The sequence below is a fragment of the Orbicella franksi genome, chromosome 4, assembly GCF_964199315.1.
Source record: "Orbicella franksi chromosome 4, jaOrbFran1.1, whole genome shotgun sequence".
Taxonomy (NCBI): Eukaryota; Metazoa; Cnidaria; class Anthozoa; order Scleractinia; family Merulinidae; genus Orbicella; species Orbicella franksi.
In genome coordinates, this window is record NC_138148.1 from 21153671 (window position 1) to 21169800 (window position 16130).

At 40.8% G+C, this 16130-nt stretch overlaps 4 protein-coding genes across 6 annotated transcripts in view; all 4 read right to left on the reverse strand.

The window, feature by feature from the left end:
• Window positions 1–681, reverse strand: part of LOC145483694 (tRNA (32-2'-O)-methyltransferase regulator THADA-like) — a 36251-nt gene extending 35570 nt beyond the window's left edge. For both annotated transcript variants that reach the window (XM_081462238.1, XM_081462237.1), the window contains exon 1: window positions 510–681. In XM_081462238.1, the coding sequence (XP_081318364.1) occupies window positions 510–640 (131 nt within the window). In that variant the 5' untranslated portion in view covers window positions 641–681. The remainder of the gene's footprint in view (window positions 1–509) is intronic.
• Window positions 682–2582: 1901 nt separating this feature from the next.
• Window positions 2583–10045, reverse strand: LOC145483726 (proteasome subunit alpha type-6). Of its 2 annotated transcripts, XM_081462275.1 has the most exons (7): window positions 9966–10045; window positions 9801–9895; window positions 6049–6130; window positions 5479–5634; window positions 4829–5007; window positions 4210–4304; window positions 2583–4009 (listed from the first exon to the last, which is right to left on the reverse strand). In XM_081462275.1, exons 1-7 carry the CDS (start codon window positions 10039–10041, stop codon window positions 3952–3954), a joined length of 741 nt encoding a protein of 246 aa, XP_081318401.1. In that variant the 5' UTR covers window positions 10042–10045; the 3' UTR covers window positions 2583–3951. The 2 variants fall into 2 exon arrangements, with proteins under 2 accessions (XP_081318401.1, XP_081318403.1); XM_081462277.1 differs by lacking the exons at window positions 9801–9895; window positions 9966–10045 and adding an exon at window positions 7328–7561.
• A 762-nt stretch (window positions 10046–10807) lies between these two features.
• LOC145483707 (uncharacterized) lies at window positions 10808–13091 on the reverse strand. Its single transcript, XM_081462252.1, has one exon. The coding sequence runs from the start codon at window positions 12654–12656 to the stop codon at window positions 10827–10829; it is 1830 nt and encodes a 609-aa protein (XP_081318378.1). The 5' UTR covers window positions 12657–13091; the 3' UTR covers window positions 10808–10826.
• Window positions 13092–13229: 138 nt separating this feature from the next.
• The window catches only part of LOC145483705 (conserved oligomeric Golgi complex subunit 2-like), a 19407-nt gene continuing 16506 nt past the window's right edge, over window positions 13230–16130 (reverse strand). The window contains exons 15-17 of the mRNA XM_081462250.1: window positions 15614–15750; window positions 15031–15229; window positions 13230–14486 (exon numbers count right to left, since the gene is read on the reverse strand). Coding sequence (XP_081318376.1) covers window positions 14388–14486; window positions 15031–15229; window positions 15614–15750 — 435 coding nt within the window. The 3' untranslated portion in view covers window positions 13230–14387. The remainder of the gene's footprint in view (window positions 14487–15030; window positions 15230–15613; window positions 15751–16130) is intronic.

Below are 16130 nucleotides of genomic sequence, written 5' to 3' on the forward strand. Positions count from 1 at the left end.
AGCTTAAGGTCATTCCCCAGTATTGCATTGCACATCCCTACTGTGCATAATTTCATGCATGATTAGCGCACGCATTTAATGGTGGCTTTTTCTTTTCGGTTGGATCTCGCCATAGCAGTAAATCGTCATTTTCTCGCAAACGAGTATAGTGACCTATCATTTTTTTCTGTTGTTTTGAATTGAGTAATAAATTTCTGTGTAAAATAAATATGGACCAGTTCTCAGTGTAGAACAAAAACCAATCGTCGGAAACGTGAATTTAGCAAGCAATCGTGGCTACAATCATGGTGCTATTATAAGGACTTATTGGGTATAAACAAGGTGCTGTTGTTCCTAAACGAACATGAGGACCCCTCATTTTTATTTCAAAATTTAAGTTCCCATAATATAAACAATCAATAGGCAAAGTTTCACAAGAATCTCAGATCAGGTTCTAATTCAGTGGAATGACCTTGAGTCAGTGAAAGGCACGTGTGCAACCTATGAACATGATAAACAAGCTCACTCACTGCAAATATTCTTCAGTCTTCACACAAATATCAAGCCATGACTTTCGTCCAGATTTTCCGCAAGTGCTTATAAGGTTTTGTATCTCTTGAAGACACGAACTTTCATCCACCATTGGAGATTTTTCCTTCATTCACTTCAAAGTTGGTCCACCATTTTGTTTTCTCTAGTGCCCAGTCTTCAAAGGCAGTAATGAGCCAACCGGAAACAAACTGAGAACGAATGTATATCGGCGACATATGTGGTGTAAAACTCATATAGTGTATTCTGCCGTTTGTATGATCAGATTGCTCAGTGGTTCTACAATTTTTCAAGGCTGCACATCTGTGAAATGTGTGGTGTGTTACTGTGACATAATTTTCATGCTTTACCCCCAGCTGAGGATGGGTTTACCATCCTTGTGGAGACGCATAGAGTCCAGTCATGACAAATTCAAACAGGTGACAGCATAATTTGCAAACAAAAGTTTACAAGAGCAAGCTGGAGCTTCTCCCATACGAAAGGGTCGGGGATCCTCGTCAAAAAATTTTAATTAAACCCCTAAAAGAGACCAATCTGGGTGTAGCTCGAGCTTTATTTGACTCCTAAAAGATACCACTTAAAACAGAATAGGCTTGATTACTAGCCGCTGTTCAGGAAATTAGCATGCACTACTAGACCAGGCTCGAGACTAGCAGAAATCAAGCCTAAAAACAGAAATAAGAGCCTTTTTATTTTAATTTCTTCCCGTGCACCTTAAGATAAATTGACAGCTAAAACAGTGGTGTTTCGGATTTTGTACCCCTGAGCGAAACTACGAGCATCCCTGACCTTTTGATAGGGAGTCCCCCACCAGGCTTCTCCCTGACCCAGCTTTCTCATGCTGGCTCTCCAAGGGACAGGAGATTATTATCTGCAAAAGACTATATCCTGAAAGCTCTGCCCCAAAGATGTAGTGACTTCATGAGCTCAAGTATAAAAAGGGAAGGAAAACTGCCATTTAGGAATTTAAAAGGCCCTTTTCAAAGAAACCTCCACCCTCGTGCAGCTGAGTCATCTAAGTGTTATATTACTCAATCTTAGATTTTGCAAAAGCAATTTAGTGTGCCTACTGTATGTAGGTCTGTGAGAGGTGTACGTACCATTCTCTATGGAGACATTTAAAAAGGGTTAACGTTTCTGTCAAAAATGAAATTTGATGATACACCTAGAACGGTCAGGGTTTAAACCTTAGGGTGGAGCCTCCTCATTTGAGCTTTGCTGGGTACACCTCTGAGCTTCACCAGTAAAATAATAAATAGCTATTGACCAAATATTATAAGAGCATGTGCATCTGTTTTAGTTATTGTCTAATCACTGTTATAACATAACTAAAGCAAAGCGCGCGCTCTGATTGGTTAATTTAGCGTCTACTATTTGCCCATGGGTGTACGCTGCTGACGTGTGTGCTAATGTTTATAAAGCAAATCTTTTGACAGACATTGTTTCCAAAGTAATGGCCGACGTCCTTCTGCCAGAAATGCGAAACTGTCTTCACAGTTGTCTGAAGATGAAACTTTATCGAGTTACTGGTGTGCAGTCAGTTGTCATGAATGAATTTTCGCGCGCTTGTTTTCTCTTGTCATGTAAGACTACGCGAACGTTTTTTTTGTGATGTAGCTCAATAAAAGGACTTCTGTTGTTCCAATGTCTCAATGTTATGTTATAAAACAAATGGTAAACGCCATAGCGTGCACTATTGAGTTATGGATGCACTTGGGAGGTTTGCTAAGCACTCAAGAAGCTAGAGTCGCACGAGGCTATCGCCTCGTGCGACTCTTACGCTTCTTTCGTGCTTAGCAACCTCCCGCGTGCATCCATAACTCGATAGTGCACGCTGTGGCGTTTACCATTTGTTAAATATACTGCAAAGTCAACAGGGCTATCATTAAGGGCTGTAACCCGTAACACCTGATACGGAGGTAACCCGAAAACACTGACCCCGGGTCCGCGGACCCCCATTACGGACCGGGTCCGTGGACTACCAATGGACTGGTCCACGGACTACCCCTACAGACCCCCTCTACAGACCACCCCCCAAAATATAATAAAAATAAATATTTCAGTTACAGGTTGTCTAAAAGATTACTCGTGAAAGCGAAATTTCGAACGTTACATTGTGCTAATGTAACAGACCTGAATTCAGGCTCGTGTGCAATTTATATCATTACACATTGCCATTTCCTTTGCTGTGGCCATAAAGTATACGAAAGAAGCCTCGAAATTTGTGTTCTTTCCCCTCTGCCATTTTGTTCAGCCCATTCTCCCGTGGGTTCGTGAACTTGCTCCAGGCTTCACAATTTGCTCAGCGGAATAACACAAACAACAAGAATAAACAGCCTAAAAATATATCTTCCATAGCCAGATTGAGTCACGAATGGAAGATAAGAACTTTCCTTCTTACCATCGGCATCTCCTTACGCTGAAAACAGCTTTTAGGCATTTTATTTTGGAAGGGGCCGGGGGTGGGGTGTTAAAAACCCAAGTCTGTTACATTTGCACAGTGTAACACTCGAAAAATCACCGACTCGAGCCTGAATCTATTAGACAACCCATAAGTGAAATCTTTATTTATTATTTTTACACTATTTTAGGGTCGTCCGTAGAGGGGTCCATAGGGGTAGTCCGTGGACCCGGTCCGTTGTGGGGGTCCATGGACCGGGGCTCAGTGTTCTCGGGTTACCCCCTGATACGGCCTAGCATGTTTGATCGGCCCTTGATGTCATGGTGTTGTTGATGCAATTCACCCAGAAGGTAACACGTTTGCTACAGGTGTGAAGATCAAGGGTACAGGTGACTCAAAACTTGATGACAGCCATGGTCAGTAAATTATCCTTGACAGGTATTTGGCTAAGGGCTTGCACCAGTACTAGTAAGAGTATTTATACAAAAGAGGGATTGTCCATTTGATGAGTTTGATGGCTATTGTAACACTTAATACCACTGTAGTTAGCCTCCTTAGCATTGTCTCTGCTGAAGCTTGCTGAGCCTGATGAGCACCTTATTAAACCTATGAAGCTTAGCTTTCATACTACTGGATCAAACTTCCTCCCAACATTTTAAGCAAAAATGACAATAAAAACCCTAACTAAATAACCAGGACTTACAAAATGCCAAAGGGGAAATAATTCAAACTCAAACTAGAAGCTCAAACTTGAAATTCTAACTAAAACTCATAAATTCAATTCACTCAAAAAGAACAGTTGATCACAACAATAATATCAATTTATTGGTGGTTATAGGAATACAAGTGAGCCAACTTTTTAAAAAGGTGCATGTATTACTGAGTTGCAAAGTTGTGAGGACCATAGTTAGCTTTTAGGAAAGTCTTTCTAGCCATCTAAGCAGTTCAAGTCTCCTGCAAATGATAACAATCTTGATTCTTTTCCTGAAAGCTAGTTGCCAGTGTTGTCCAATAATGCTTGTTTAATCCCGCTCAGCTATGGCTACCAAATGTAAATCAATTTCAGCCTCGGTGAGAACCCTACACATAAAAAAAGGCATTTAAGTTTTCACTTTAAACAGAAGACATTAATAATCAATTATCAATTATTATCATTACATACAAGTATATTTAAAAGTGAACAAACCCATTGAAACCTTCACCAGCCACTTCACAGTTACAGGACTTTACTGAAAGGTTTCACTTTGAGAACTCCTAGTAAAATAAATTATTTAACTTACTTGAAACGTGGATTGTCAGTTGTGACAATACCAACTTCTATCTCAGATGGTTTGAAGTCAGCAGACAACACTGATGACAGACAACTGATGGCAGTCTGTGGAAATAACACTATGTCATTAAAATAACCAAACAGTCAAAAACCCTCTGAATTACAACAGTCACTAACAATACATTAGAGCTTCTACAACAGCTATCCAATAATGATGAAAAATAACTAAATTGAACACATTTTAACATAGTTCTCATAACTGCAAACAGGGTTCCAGATAAGTTTTTGAGGGAAGGTGTCAACAAGGAATTCCAACGGGTCAATTCCCACTGCTCCCACCAAATCATTATAAATTTTGTATTGATTTGTTGGGTCATGTAGCTGACCTTGTAGAGTTTTTGACCTGTTTTTGACCACTTTGCTGAAACACTGTGCAAAACTTTTTCATTGATATTTTGAAGCTAATGTAGTGTAACTTTAAAATGACTCAGCAAAGGTTCTCTTTTGGTATATCAATATTTTTATCAAGTTAATAACAGGAATTTTTCACAACCTTCATATGCACTTTCAACTCTGGTACTTGTATAAGGTAAACAGACTTACAGCATGCATTTTAATACTTTACTTACCTCAATAGTTTCGCTTTGTGTCCAAGCATGTTTTTTCTTTATTTTCTTTTCCAGAAAACTGTTGGCTTCTGTTTGCTTTACACCCACACTGCAGCCTTTGAAACCACAGTAATAACCAGCAGGATCTGTTTTGTATAGCTGTGGACCTTTTTCTTCATCTATTCCAACCAGAATCATACCTGGAATAATATTAGACCACACAGAACAATGAACGCTGGACAAAAACACCACATCACCATTATTGGTCATTTTCATGCCATGCAATGCAAATGACCTCAAAGACACAACATGAAAATGCTTGAGAATTCAAAAACCAATAAATAGGAATGTAGATCCATTTTCTATTTATTACCAATAAAACAGCCTAAATAGATAGTTAACACATAAAATTATCTACAAATAAAGAGCTCAAATCTATGTATTGTACTGTGCATGATTGTTTTGGGGCAGTTTTCATACATGGATATGGTTTCTTTATATGTTCTAGGATACAGATTTTACCATGACACTCCTATAAAGTGATTTTACTAGTACATGTACATATTTTATATGTCTAGTAAGTCAAGGAAAGCAGCCAGACAAGCAGATTTGGCCGTGTTACCTTCCACGGTATTCCTCACTAACAAACAGCCCTTAGCAACTGTACTTACTGCATCCTAATGGTCGCATCTCGGCATTTTGGGTATAGACTTGTGAAATATCAGCAATTCTTTTACACAACATGTCCACAGGAATTTCATAGCCATATTTATATTTCCAGTTGGCAGCCTCATATCTTGCTCTCTGAACCTGAGAACGTGCATCAGCTTCAAATGAAAGCAATTAAATATTATGTAAAATTAAAAGTCAACAATACACTGAATGTTGTCTCAAATGCATTATGAAGTTTCTTGTCATTATGGACCTAATGGACAAAGTCAACATATTTTGAATGCTGCACAAAAACAGGTCTTGTTTCAAATCAAATCAAATCAATACTGTTAATGATGAGTGTGTTAAAAATGAGAATGTCCATTCATATTTGAAATTTCCCATATAGTCGCTACAGACTCTATTGCTAAACAGTGTTCCCAGCCATAGAAGTTATGATTTGAAATGAACAACATATCACAAAATGCAAAAGCAATAATAAAGATTACAGCTACTTAATAAATGCACAATTTTGTTTCATAAAAGTACAGTGTAACTGGAAAAACAAGGTACCAGGGAGAATGCCTTACCTATAAGTCCAGTCATGACACATCCTATTCTCTCTGACAATTCAAAGAGATGTGTTACAGTGTTGGAATCTAACAGTTTGTCCTGTAAACACCATCAAACAACAAAAGCTGGTAAGCCAGTGGGTCACTTGTAAGGCAAAGTGAAACAACTAGATTATCATCATCTATACCTAATCAGTGCTATGAGTAACTTTTTCTGTAAAGGTTCTTGGTTGAAAAGAAGATGTGGAAATGTTGATCACTCCTCTAACTCTCAAAATTCAGTTGACACCCCAGGCACTAAATCTGAAAATCACTACTGTTTCAGTGAACATTCAGCTTATCTTACTTGTCAAGTTGGATACGCGCACTGGTTACGTTCAATGTTGTGAGTGTGCTGCATTTGAATTTATATGTTGCAAGGATGTTTATGACATAATCCATACATCAAAAAGGTTAGGAAAAATAAAAATTTTAAATCATCTTTTTGGTAAATTTTTTAGCCACACCATTCAACAGGTGAGTACAGAACCTGTATATATAGAGTGTGTGATAGATTCCCTTACAGTAAGACAGAATCAGACTTACATGGCAGACCTAGAACTCTTGATTACATAGATCACCAACAAAACTGAATAATCTAATATCTCGGACCATTGACAAGGCTGCAGCATTACCTCATGCCCTGGGTTACAAGTTATAAGCCAATAAGACCGTCCCAAGTAAGCACCCTCTTTTCAGCAGAAAACATTTAATAACTACCCAACATGCTAAATGGTCAGTCCTCTGACTCTTTCATAACTGTAGGTCAGGTCCTGACCTAGAACTCTCTTGAAGCACAGTGGTAAGACCTCACAAGGTCTGAAGAATGGTTGGTGGGTTTCTATTCTGTACGAAGAACTCAGAACTCTTTTCTGAAAACACTTCAGCTGATAAACCGATTTCAATGGATGAGCCATTTTGGGGACTTCACAATTATCACTTTTTGGTTGTATTGCAAACTCCTGCATACTGCTAGGATCAACTTATCACTACTCACAATGAATTCGATAGCGTTGATCCTAGCAGTATGCAGGACACCTGTCATATATGAACTCAGTTAAATGACCTTGCTCTCCATGAGTTCTCGTGGCTCAGTGGATAGAGCGCCCGCTCGGTGTTCGGGAGGTCATGGGTTCGATTCCTGTCGGGGACTCAGAATTTTTCTTTGTCCCACGCTCATGTCATGTTGATTAATTCACCTTCACATTTCATTACCGAGCTTAAAATTCACCACCTTTATTAACTTATCACTACTCACGATGAATTCGATAGCGTTGATCCTAGCAGTATGCAGGACACCTGTCATATATGAACTCAGTTAAGGTGGCCAAACACAGTTTTGAAGAGCCTATGCCTAATTCACCATTACTTTTAAGCTAGTTATGCTTTGGCGCCTGTTTTTTGCAAGCATCAAGGTTAACCACAGAAGGCTTTATTATCGCATTTTGGCTAAGGTGTGTGCTGTTGCCATGGCAATGGGGCTGGTTAAAAACAAGGCTTAAAAAACGTTTTTTTGTTATTTAAAGCTTTTCTTTAAATAACAAAAAAAAAAAAGGCGGGCTTTCGAGCAGGTCGAAGCTGCACGGATCAAATAGCAACACTGCGGATTATTATAGAACAGAGTATCGAGTGGCAGTCCTCCTTGTACATCAACTTTATCGATTTTGAGAAGGCCTTCGATAGTATCAGTAGAGATGTTTTGTGGAGGTTGTTGCGGCACTACGGGTTGCCTGACAAGATAGTCACCATCATCAGAGTTCTCTATGAGGGTTTCTCCGCACAGGTGGTACACAATGGACAGAAGACTCAACCATTGGATATGAGGACCGGGGTAAGACAAGGCTGCCTGCTATCTCCCTTGCTGTTTCTGGTCACCCTGGATTGGGTGACGAGGACAGCCTTTGACAGGAAAAGAGGTATTCAGTGGACCTTTACGACATCATTAGGAGATCTTGACTTTGCCGATGATCTGGCCCTACTGTCGCACAGAATACAGGATATGAGGGATAAGACACGAGCCTTGGAGGTACAAAGTGCGAAGGTAGGCCTGAAGATCAATGCCACCAAGACAAAGCTGATGCGTATTGGTACCAAACGTGGTGATGTTGTGTCAGTAGCTGGGAAGCGGGTTGAGGAAGTGGATGAGTTCACATACCTTGGGAGCATTGTAAGCAACGGCACTAACAACCAAGACCAAGCTGAGAGTCTTTGGGACAAATGTGAAGGCGGTGCTCTTGTATGGTTCTGAAACTTGGAGGCTGACCAAGGGATTGGAGCAGAAGTTGCAAGTGTTTATCAATAAGAGCCTGAGGAACATCTTGCGGATTTGGTGGCCTAGAAAAATCAGCAACAAGGACCTTTGGAGTCAAACAGGGCAACAACCGATAGAGGAAGAGATAAGACAGAGAGCTTGGGGCTGGATCGGCCACACACTGAGGAAACCAGATGGACACGTAGTCAAGAGGGCACTAGAGTGGAACCCACAGGGGAAGCAAAAGAGAGGGAGACCCCAAAACAGCTGGAGGCGCACGAGAATGGCAGAGTTGGCGGCGAAGCATGTTACATGGAATGAGGCAAAAGGCACTGCACAAAATAGGGTTAGGTGGCGCGCGCTAGTTGAGGACCTATGTTCCACTTAGGAACGTAGAGGATTAAGTAAGTAAGTTGTTATTTTAAAAAAATTCAGCCGTTAGATTTTTTTCATCATTTGCCCACTACGAATTGACATTAAATCCCTTCTGTCAACACTGTTCTAATAAAATTTTGACATAGGCGATTTTTGTAATTTGCCGTTAACCGTTTTCACTGCATGTTCTGTATTATTAAAAATTCCCTATGTCAAAATTCAAACTTTTTGCGATAAATCATTCATGTGGTTTCTGAACTATTGTTTTGCCAAATTTCTGGAAATTCTAACGACTGGATCGTTAGAAATCGGCATGTTTCTGCAAAAGCAATCGGTCTCAATTTTTCGAGCAACTGCGCATGCGCTGCATTTAACTGGGTTCTTTCAGTAACAAAGAAAAAGCTGAGAATTGCTGGGTTTTTTGCGTCGTTACCTTTTCTAACATATCTTTGTAATAAAAGACTAAAGCCATCAATATACTGCGTTCAATAATAGAGAAAAATAGCGCAGATAGTGCGGGTGTTGAGTAAATAACATGATCGCTCTGTTGACGGCATGTTTGTTTTTGCAATCCTTGTGTGTGCGCTGAATTGCATCAGCAAAAGCGCACGCGAAAACTGTCTTTGGCCACCTTAAATGACCTTGCTCTCCATGAGTTCTCGTAGCTCAGTGGATAGAGTGCCCGCCCGGTGCTCGGGAGGTCATGGGTTCGATTACTGTCGGGGACTCCGAATTTTTCTTTGTCCCACGCTCGTGTCATGTTGATTAATTCACCTTCACATTTCATTACCGAGCTTAAAATTCACCATCTTTATTGACTTATCATTGAAACAATCTTTGGACAACCTTGGTGGGTAGTTTTTCAGGCAATTTGTTGCATTAAGGAATCAATCCAAGTGAAGTTTGAACAATTTTAAAGCAACCTAACGGAAAGACCGTCTGTTATCCAACTGGGCTGGAAAGCTAAGCTGATTAAGATTATATTAGAGACTTTGAAAATACTGACTCTTCAGTAACAAGTACAAAGTGCTGTACGACAAATGCCGATTCTGAAGAATAAAAAGAGTTTTTCTACATTAATTAGAAGAAAAGAGCATAAACTGACCGGTACTTTCTTTTGAGTGACAACCACTGCTGAGTCAGCCCCTCGAAGACCAATGGAGGTTAGTCCACCTTGATTTATCGCTTTGAAAGCATATTCTGTGGACAGGAGAAATCGAACATTGGCGACTGAAAACAGAAATAAACACTTTTGCACCTGTAAACTTACCAACTTGGTATAACCGCCCTTCTGGCGAAAAAATTGTAATGTGTCGGTCAAATCCAGCACTCGTACCACGCGACATCTTGGATTTCTGTCCAATGGAAAACACGCGCGAGGACTGGGGTGGATGACTCAGTTTCCTCCGAAAGAGGGAGGGGAGGGGAGGGGAGAAGTTTGATTCGTGTTCTCCAAATCTATTTGTTGTTGCTCGGATGTTGATGTTGATATTGCAGTCTAGTCAACACATTCGGCTACAAGTGTATGGGCTGGAAAAGAGAGAGTGACCCAGTCAATTGACTACTAACTATGGTTGAAAGAAGAGGATTTGTAATCTAGCGTAAGGTGGACAAAAAAAGCCAGAGGCTGACAAATGGCTCAATCGTCCCAGTCGCGTCTCCCTTGTGTTTCAGGCTTTACGGGGCACGCAAAAGGAGCTATTGAAGGGGAGGGAATGAGTCAGAGGCAGTGCGAGGAGATAGTGGTGGCTTCATTTACAAATAACGACTGTATAACGTTCTTTATAATTAGATGGCTGAGTATGTTTCAGTAAACAGCCAATCTCGTTCCTCGGGTCTTGGTTTCTTACTACGCAAGACTCTGGATACGAGGTTGGAAAATAACCTATAGCAATGCGCGTGGAGAGTTTCGTCCATATCTGATTGTCTCTCTAAAATTCACCCGACACCAGTTATCGGCGTATCGCAAAAACTAATCTCAGTTCCAATAAGAATCTAGAGAATTCTACACAGGATACACCAGCTTAATTCAAAAGTCAAGGAAACCACATTCCATAACAAAACAATTTATTGAGCTATGATGAGCTGACAATGGTTCAATACATGCTCTTTAAATTTGGTGATTTGTAGTCTATACAGATAAGTCAGGTTCAGGAGCGGTAGTGCTGTTAACAGGCAGTGCAACATATTCAACAGGACAGCTATCTGGATAACTGCATTCTTGTTCCACAGTAGAGATGCAAGTGTCAGGCTGTACTTCAACTGACTGGATACAAGGCACGCGCTTCTGTTGTGTCACGTGCTTGGACGAATGCTGCTGACGCGCAGCGTGTTGCACGTGCCGCGTGTTGTCATCACGTGGTCGCGGGATTGACCGGGGCGCAGGGAAATCGTGACCGACGTGTCGGCGGCCAAAATCAATAGATCTGGCAATGTACTCGCGGCCTTGGTCTTCAGAGTTGTTAGTGTAATCGTAGTTTTGTTGAGCAGTAGGAGAGGACTTCAATAGATGCTTAATTTGCACCTCTAAAATACTGCATTCCAACATTTTTTCACGATACAAGTGTTCCGCCATATTGAGCTGTGTACGGAAATGCTGAAGCTGTCTTTGAAACTTCTGATTGGTGACTGCCAGCTGAGCAGCTGCCATGGACATTTGACGACGCAGTCCACCATTCTCACGCAGCACTCGGTTTCGATGTTTCCTGACTTGAGTAAACTGTTTCTGCAGTGTTTCTTGCTCAATCTCAATCTCTCTGTATTTCTGCTCCCAATCCTCTTCTTCGTCCACCCTGTTGGCCCAGGAATAACCAGGTTCCTCGCTATGTTCACCTTGCACCTTGTGAGAGACTCTTAGAGCCTCCAGTTCTTCCTGAAGGGAACAAACTTCACAGCGTGCTGCCTCCATATTTTCTCGCAATTCTGCCGCGCTGCAAAGAAGTTTCTTCTTTTCTTCTTCCAGAGAATCAAGCTTTTTCTCAATTTCATCTTTTTCAATTGTTAACAATTCATTCTCGGAAATCTTTTTCTCTAACTGGCTCTTTGCCTCCGCAATATTCACCTTGTTATGTTGGTATAGTTCCTCTCGTCTCTGTTTCTCCTCAGTTAGTTTTCTCCGCAGTGTCAATATCTCTTCCTCCGCGGTATTTAGTCGGTGTAAAGCCGATTGTTTGCTGGCTTGAATCTCTCCGTTCTCACGTGTAACCCTGACAAGCTGTGTCTTGATGTCATCAACACAGCTATCAGCTTCATTGCTTAAGCTTTCATTCATTTTCTGTTCAAGGTCAAGCTTTAGCTTGAGTTGAGCTAATTCAGCGGCAGCTTGTTCCTTTATTGATGTTAAATTTTTCTGTAGTTCAGTCAGCTCTTTTTTCAGTTGTGTTACTTCTTCTTCGTGTTCTTCTTCAATCTGTAAAATTTTTTCTTGTTCCTTGCGAAGGCGTTGATGTATCGTGTTAGCTTCTTCCTCATCTTGAGACCTCAAGTGCTGCAGAGTTTTGAGTTCTTCTTGGAGGGCATTCTTTTCTTCTGTAAATTTAGTAATCATCTCTTGAGCCTCTGTAAGTGCGTCGCATTTCTCCTGATGTAGTTTCTGCAATGCGGCCGCCGACTCCATACTTTGCTGCAGCTCGCTCTTCAATTCACCCACCGTAGTTTGAGTTGTCTGAAGAAGTTCCTCGACTTCCAGACGTTGTTCTTTTTCTGATTTCACAGTTGCCGATAGTTCCTCCACGTTGCCATTGGCTGTTTTTAGTGAGGTTTTTAATTTCGTTACTTCCTTCTCGGCCTCCGTCAGCAAATCGTTCAAATTGCTTCTTTCAGTCTCCAGATCGCGCAGACTTGTTTCACTCAACTTTTTAACAAACATCATACACTCCTGTACAGCGCCATCCTTCACCTCATACACTTCTAATACATTGTGTTCAACAATGGACATATCTTTTTTCCCTTCGTCCGCCATTTCTCTCACAAGTCGTCGTGTTTGATTACACGTCACAAAGCTCTTATGAGTAATTTCAAGTGTGAGGTAGCGCGCGCGACCTAATTAGAATACATCATACAAAGTATTAGAGCGGTTACGTATCAAATTTAGTGTCGTAATACGACCAAACCAAAATTATGACCCTGGCTAATCACAAAGAACACAGACAGTGCAGTGAACCATTGAAACTCAAACCAAACACATGCATGTAACCGGTGCAAACCTGTCAACCAGTCACAATCCTCCGTAGGTAAAAAGATGGCAGCTGTACATGTTATCACAATACCATGCGAACCTTACACAGCCAATAAAGTACAAGGAAAGCCATATTTTTGCAACATTTGCCCCTGTGCTAATGACAGTGTATGCGAGGTTTGAAGATTTAAGAACTTTTCTGTACGTTTTTATGAGCGTTGTTAAAGTCTTCGTGCGCTAAGAGGTCGGGGTAAATGTACCAGTGAAGTTAGTTTACCTGTGATTGAAACTATCAAGCACTTAGTGCCACCCCCCCCCCCCGGGAATTTGGTGACATTTTACCAACAAAATCAAAGCAGGAGCGGAGAAAGAAATTCAATCGTTAAGAGCCAGCATCCGAGTTTCTCGTTTTACGAAAAACCAATTTACTCGTTTGAACTACCTCTTAAGTAATCTGACAAGCCCGTCTGACAAATACAATATTTCTATTTGTTGGATTATCTATCAGCGATGCACAGTACCTAGTGATTCATTCTTTCTGTTTTATATCAAGTAATAATTAATGCGCATGCGTCAGATGTAACTACCACTGATCAATTTGTGGATTGCAAACTGGTACTGGACTAGAAATAGCTTGCAATGGGGCATGTTCGGGAATGGTTTATGTCATTTCCATTTCAGAAGACTCCCCGCATCAGTCTCACTTTCAAGCTAGTTCCAGTCCAATCCCGAGAAGACTATTGCCTCGATTGCCAGACCTCATACCATGATAGAAATTAATAAACTGGCCAATATAGCCAAAGGTATGAGGTCAGTAATGTTAACAAAACAATGTTTTATTGACACCTATTCTGTAGAAGAGATGAATGTTCGAACTTTGGATGAAAACTTCAAATTTAGCGCCGGTAGCACAATCTAGGTCCCAGATGTAGTATGGCTGCTAGTCTGCATGCACGAGTCTAATGCTTCTTTTCACAGTCTAAAAAGTGTTAAAGAAAAGTAGACGTCCGCAGCCAAGCTATAAACAAATTAGCTATATATATACATTTTAAATCTCTTTATAACCGCTTCTCTACAATGTCTTTTTCTTTACATTAATTTCTCCGGTTAAAATATCTGCTAATTTATAACAAAGATATTGACCTCATCACAAAGTAATGTACATGATATAAATAACAGTGACCTTAGTGTGTGACAAATAACGACTCATTTCCACGTTAGCCCTTTAACAAATTAATGTCGGGCGTCCAGCCAACATTTCAATAATATTGCCCTGTAAAGCTCCTCACACGACCTCTTAGACCATATCCCAGTGAGCTCGAAAATAATCCTCACTTCTCTTGTAACAAGCCGAGTGAGTTGATTGTATTTCAAAGTTTCTCAGGCAGTTCTTTAGTACTCGCCCTAAGTCCTTGGAGACTGTATCAAGTGATCCCAGTATCTTGTAATATTAGCATTACATGAACTTGTTCTGCCTGTGACGCAAGGATCTGTCCTCTGATAATTGACGCTTGGTCAGTTGATGGCAGTGTTTGAGGCACGAGCAGCTTTCACTGTGTTGAGTAATTCAGTATACGCTGGGGTTCGGTTTTCTTCAATGCCCAACTCCTTTATCTAAAAGAAAGGACACAGATTTGCAGACAATCACAAATAAAACGTTTCAATCGCGTCATTTACGTATATCAGTATAAATAAATTAATACATTTTTGCGATCTAACATCAATCCTCATATCTCAGGAAATTTCACAGTGAAGACACTCAAACCGGCCAACGACACCTGAGATACCTTTCACAACGAAGCGAAAGCATCAGCAAGGACATATAAAACAGTTGCTTAGCGTAAATATGTTTCAGTTTGATTCGTTTCTCTCACAGAAATCGAGTTTCTTTACTTTTGAAATGCACCCGAACAAACTGCTTTGTAAAATGGCGTCGACAAGTCCGTAACACTGGTATCAAGCTTTTGATAACCTTATCTTTAAGGTAATTTCCTTGGAATTTTTTTGGCAAATTTCTGTCATTTGAGTGAGGTTAGTACGAAGTTACACATCATCAAACATGGTTAAGACTAACTCAAATTGAGGTGTATTAACGAACGATAATTTTAAAACAGTTTGACAACAGTTTGGATCCAGTATCTGCAATGTAGTTCCTTACTGCTCGTCCAAACTCTTCCGTGTCGAGAGTGAATTGGAGCCGAATCTTGTCGTCATCACTCATGGCAGACTGGTTTTCCTGGTTGAGTGCTTGACTACTCGCTCCAGATCCCGGCTGTTTCCTGGATCGCTTCAGACGCATTAGACTGTCCTCGGTTCGTTTGATGGACGTTAACACATCACCTGTAACCGCGTGATACCTGAAACCAAAACGGCGAGCAGGTTATACTCAGTAGTCCCGACGGGTCCTCCATATAATAACCTTTCACGAGGAGAATCCACCAGGGTAAGGATTTTACAAATTTAGGTATATAAAAAGGTAGGGAAATCTGTCATTTAGGTATTTAGCGGGGATTTTAATGTCAGGTGTATCGCAGCATTACGTCCTACCAACCTACGGTGCCAGCTGATTTTCCGGTCATTAAAAAAACTTAAAGAATTTCAAACATAATTCGCGTTCTTTATGGCTGCGTTCTGTGATAACCTCGTAAAAGCGATAACCTGCGCTATATCAAGGTATTTCCATAACGCGCTTGCCCAGGACTTTAATCCCTCAGGTATCATTGACCATACAAAGAACTCACTTGACAAGCAACGTTTGTAGAATAGCCGCTGCCCAGGCTTGACGCTGCTGTTGTTTAACAAGAGTTTGATTGTCCTCCATGAACTCACGGACAGGCTTCAGTACGCTGCTCACAAACGTAGACGCCTTACTTGGAGCCTGCAATATCATCCATTATAATCCATCAAATATTTTCGCTCGCGCGCGATTGGTCTAAACTCGTTAAGTGACCAAATATTCCCCAGCTAAAACTGGGGAATATCCGAGATTATTCGCCAATTTTCAAAACTGCGTGCGTCACGAAAAAGATTTGAAGAATAATAAACACAATAGTCTCCATTTGGGGCGAAAATATGCTCGGATATTTGTCCTTGGACATTATCTGTTCCTCGAAGCTCACAGTTTTCCTCGAGAAAAACTCGGAAAACTGTTCGCTTCTCGGAACAGATAATGTCCGCGGACAAATATCGTAGCATATTTTTGCGCCAAATGGAGGCTATTGTTTATTTATAATCCATCAAACATTTTAGCCCCAGCGC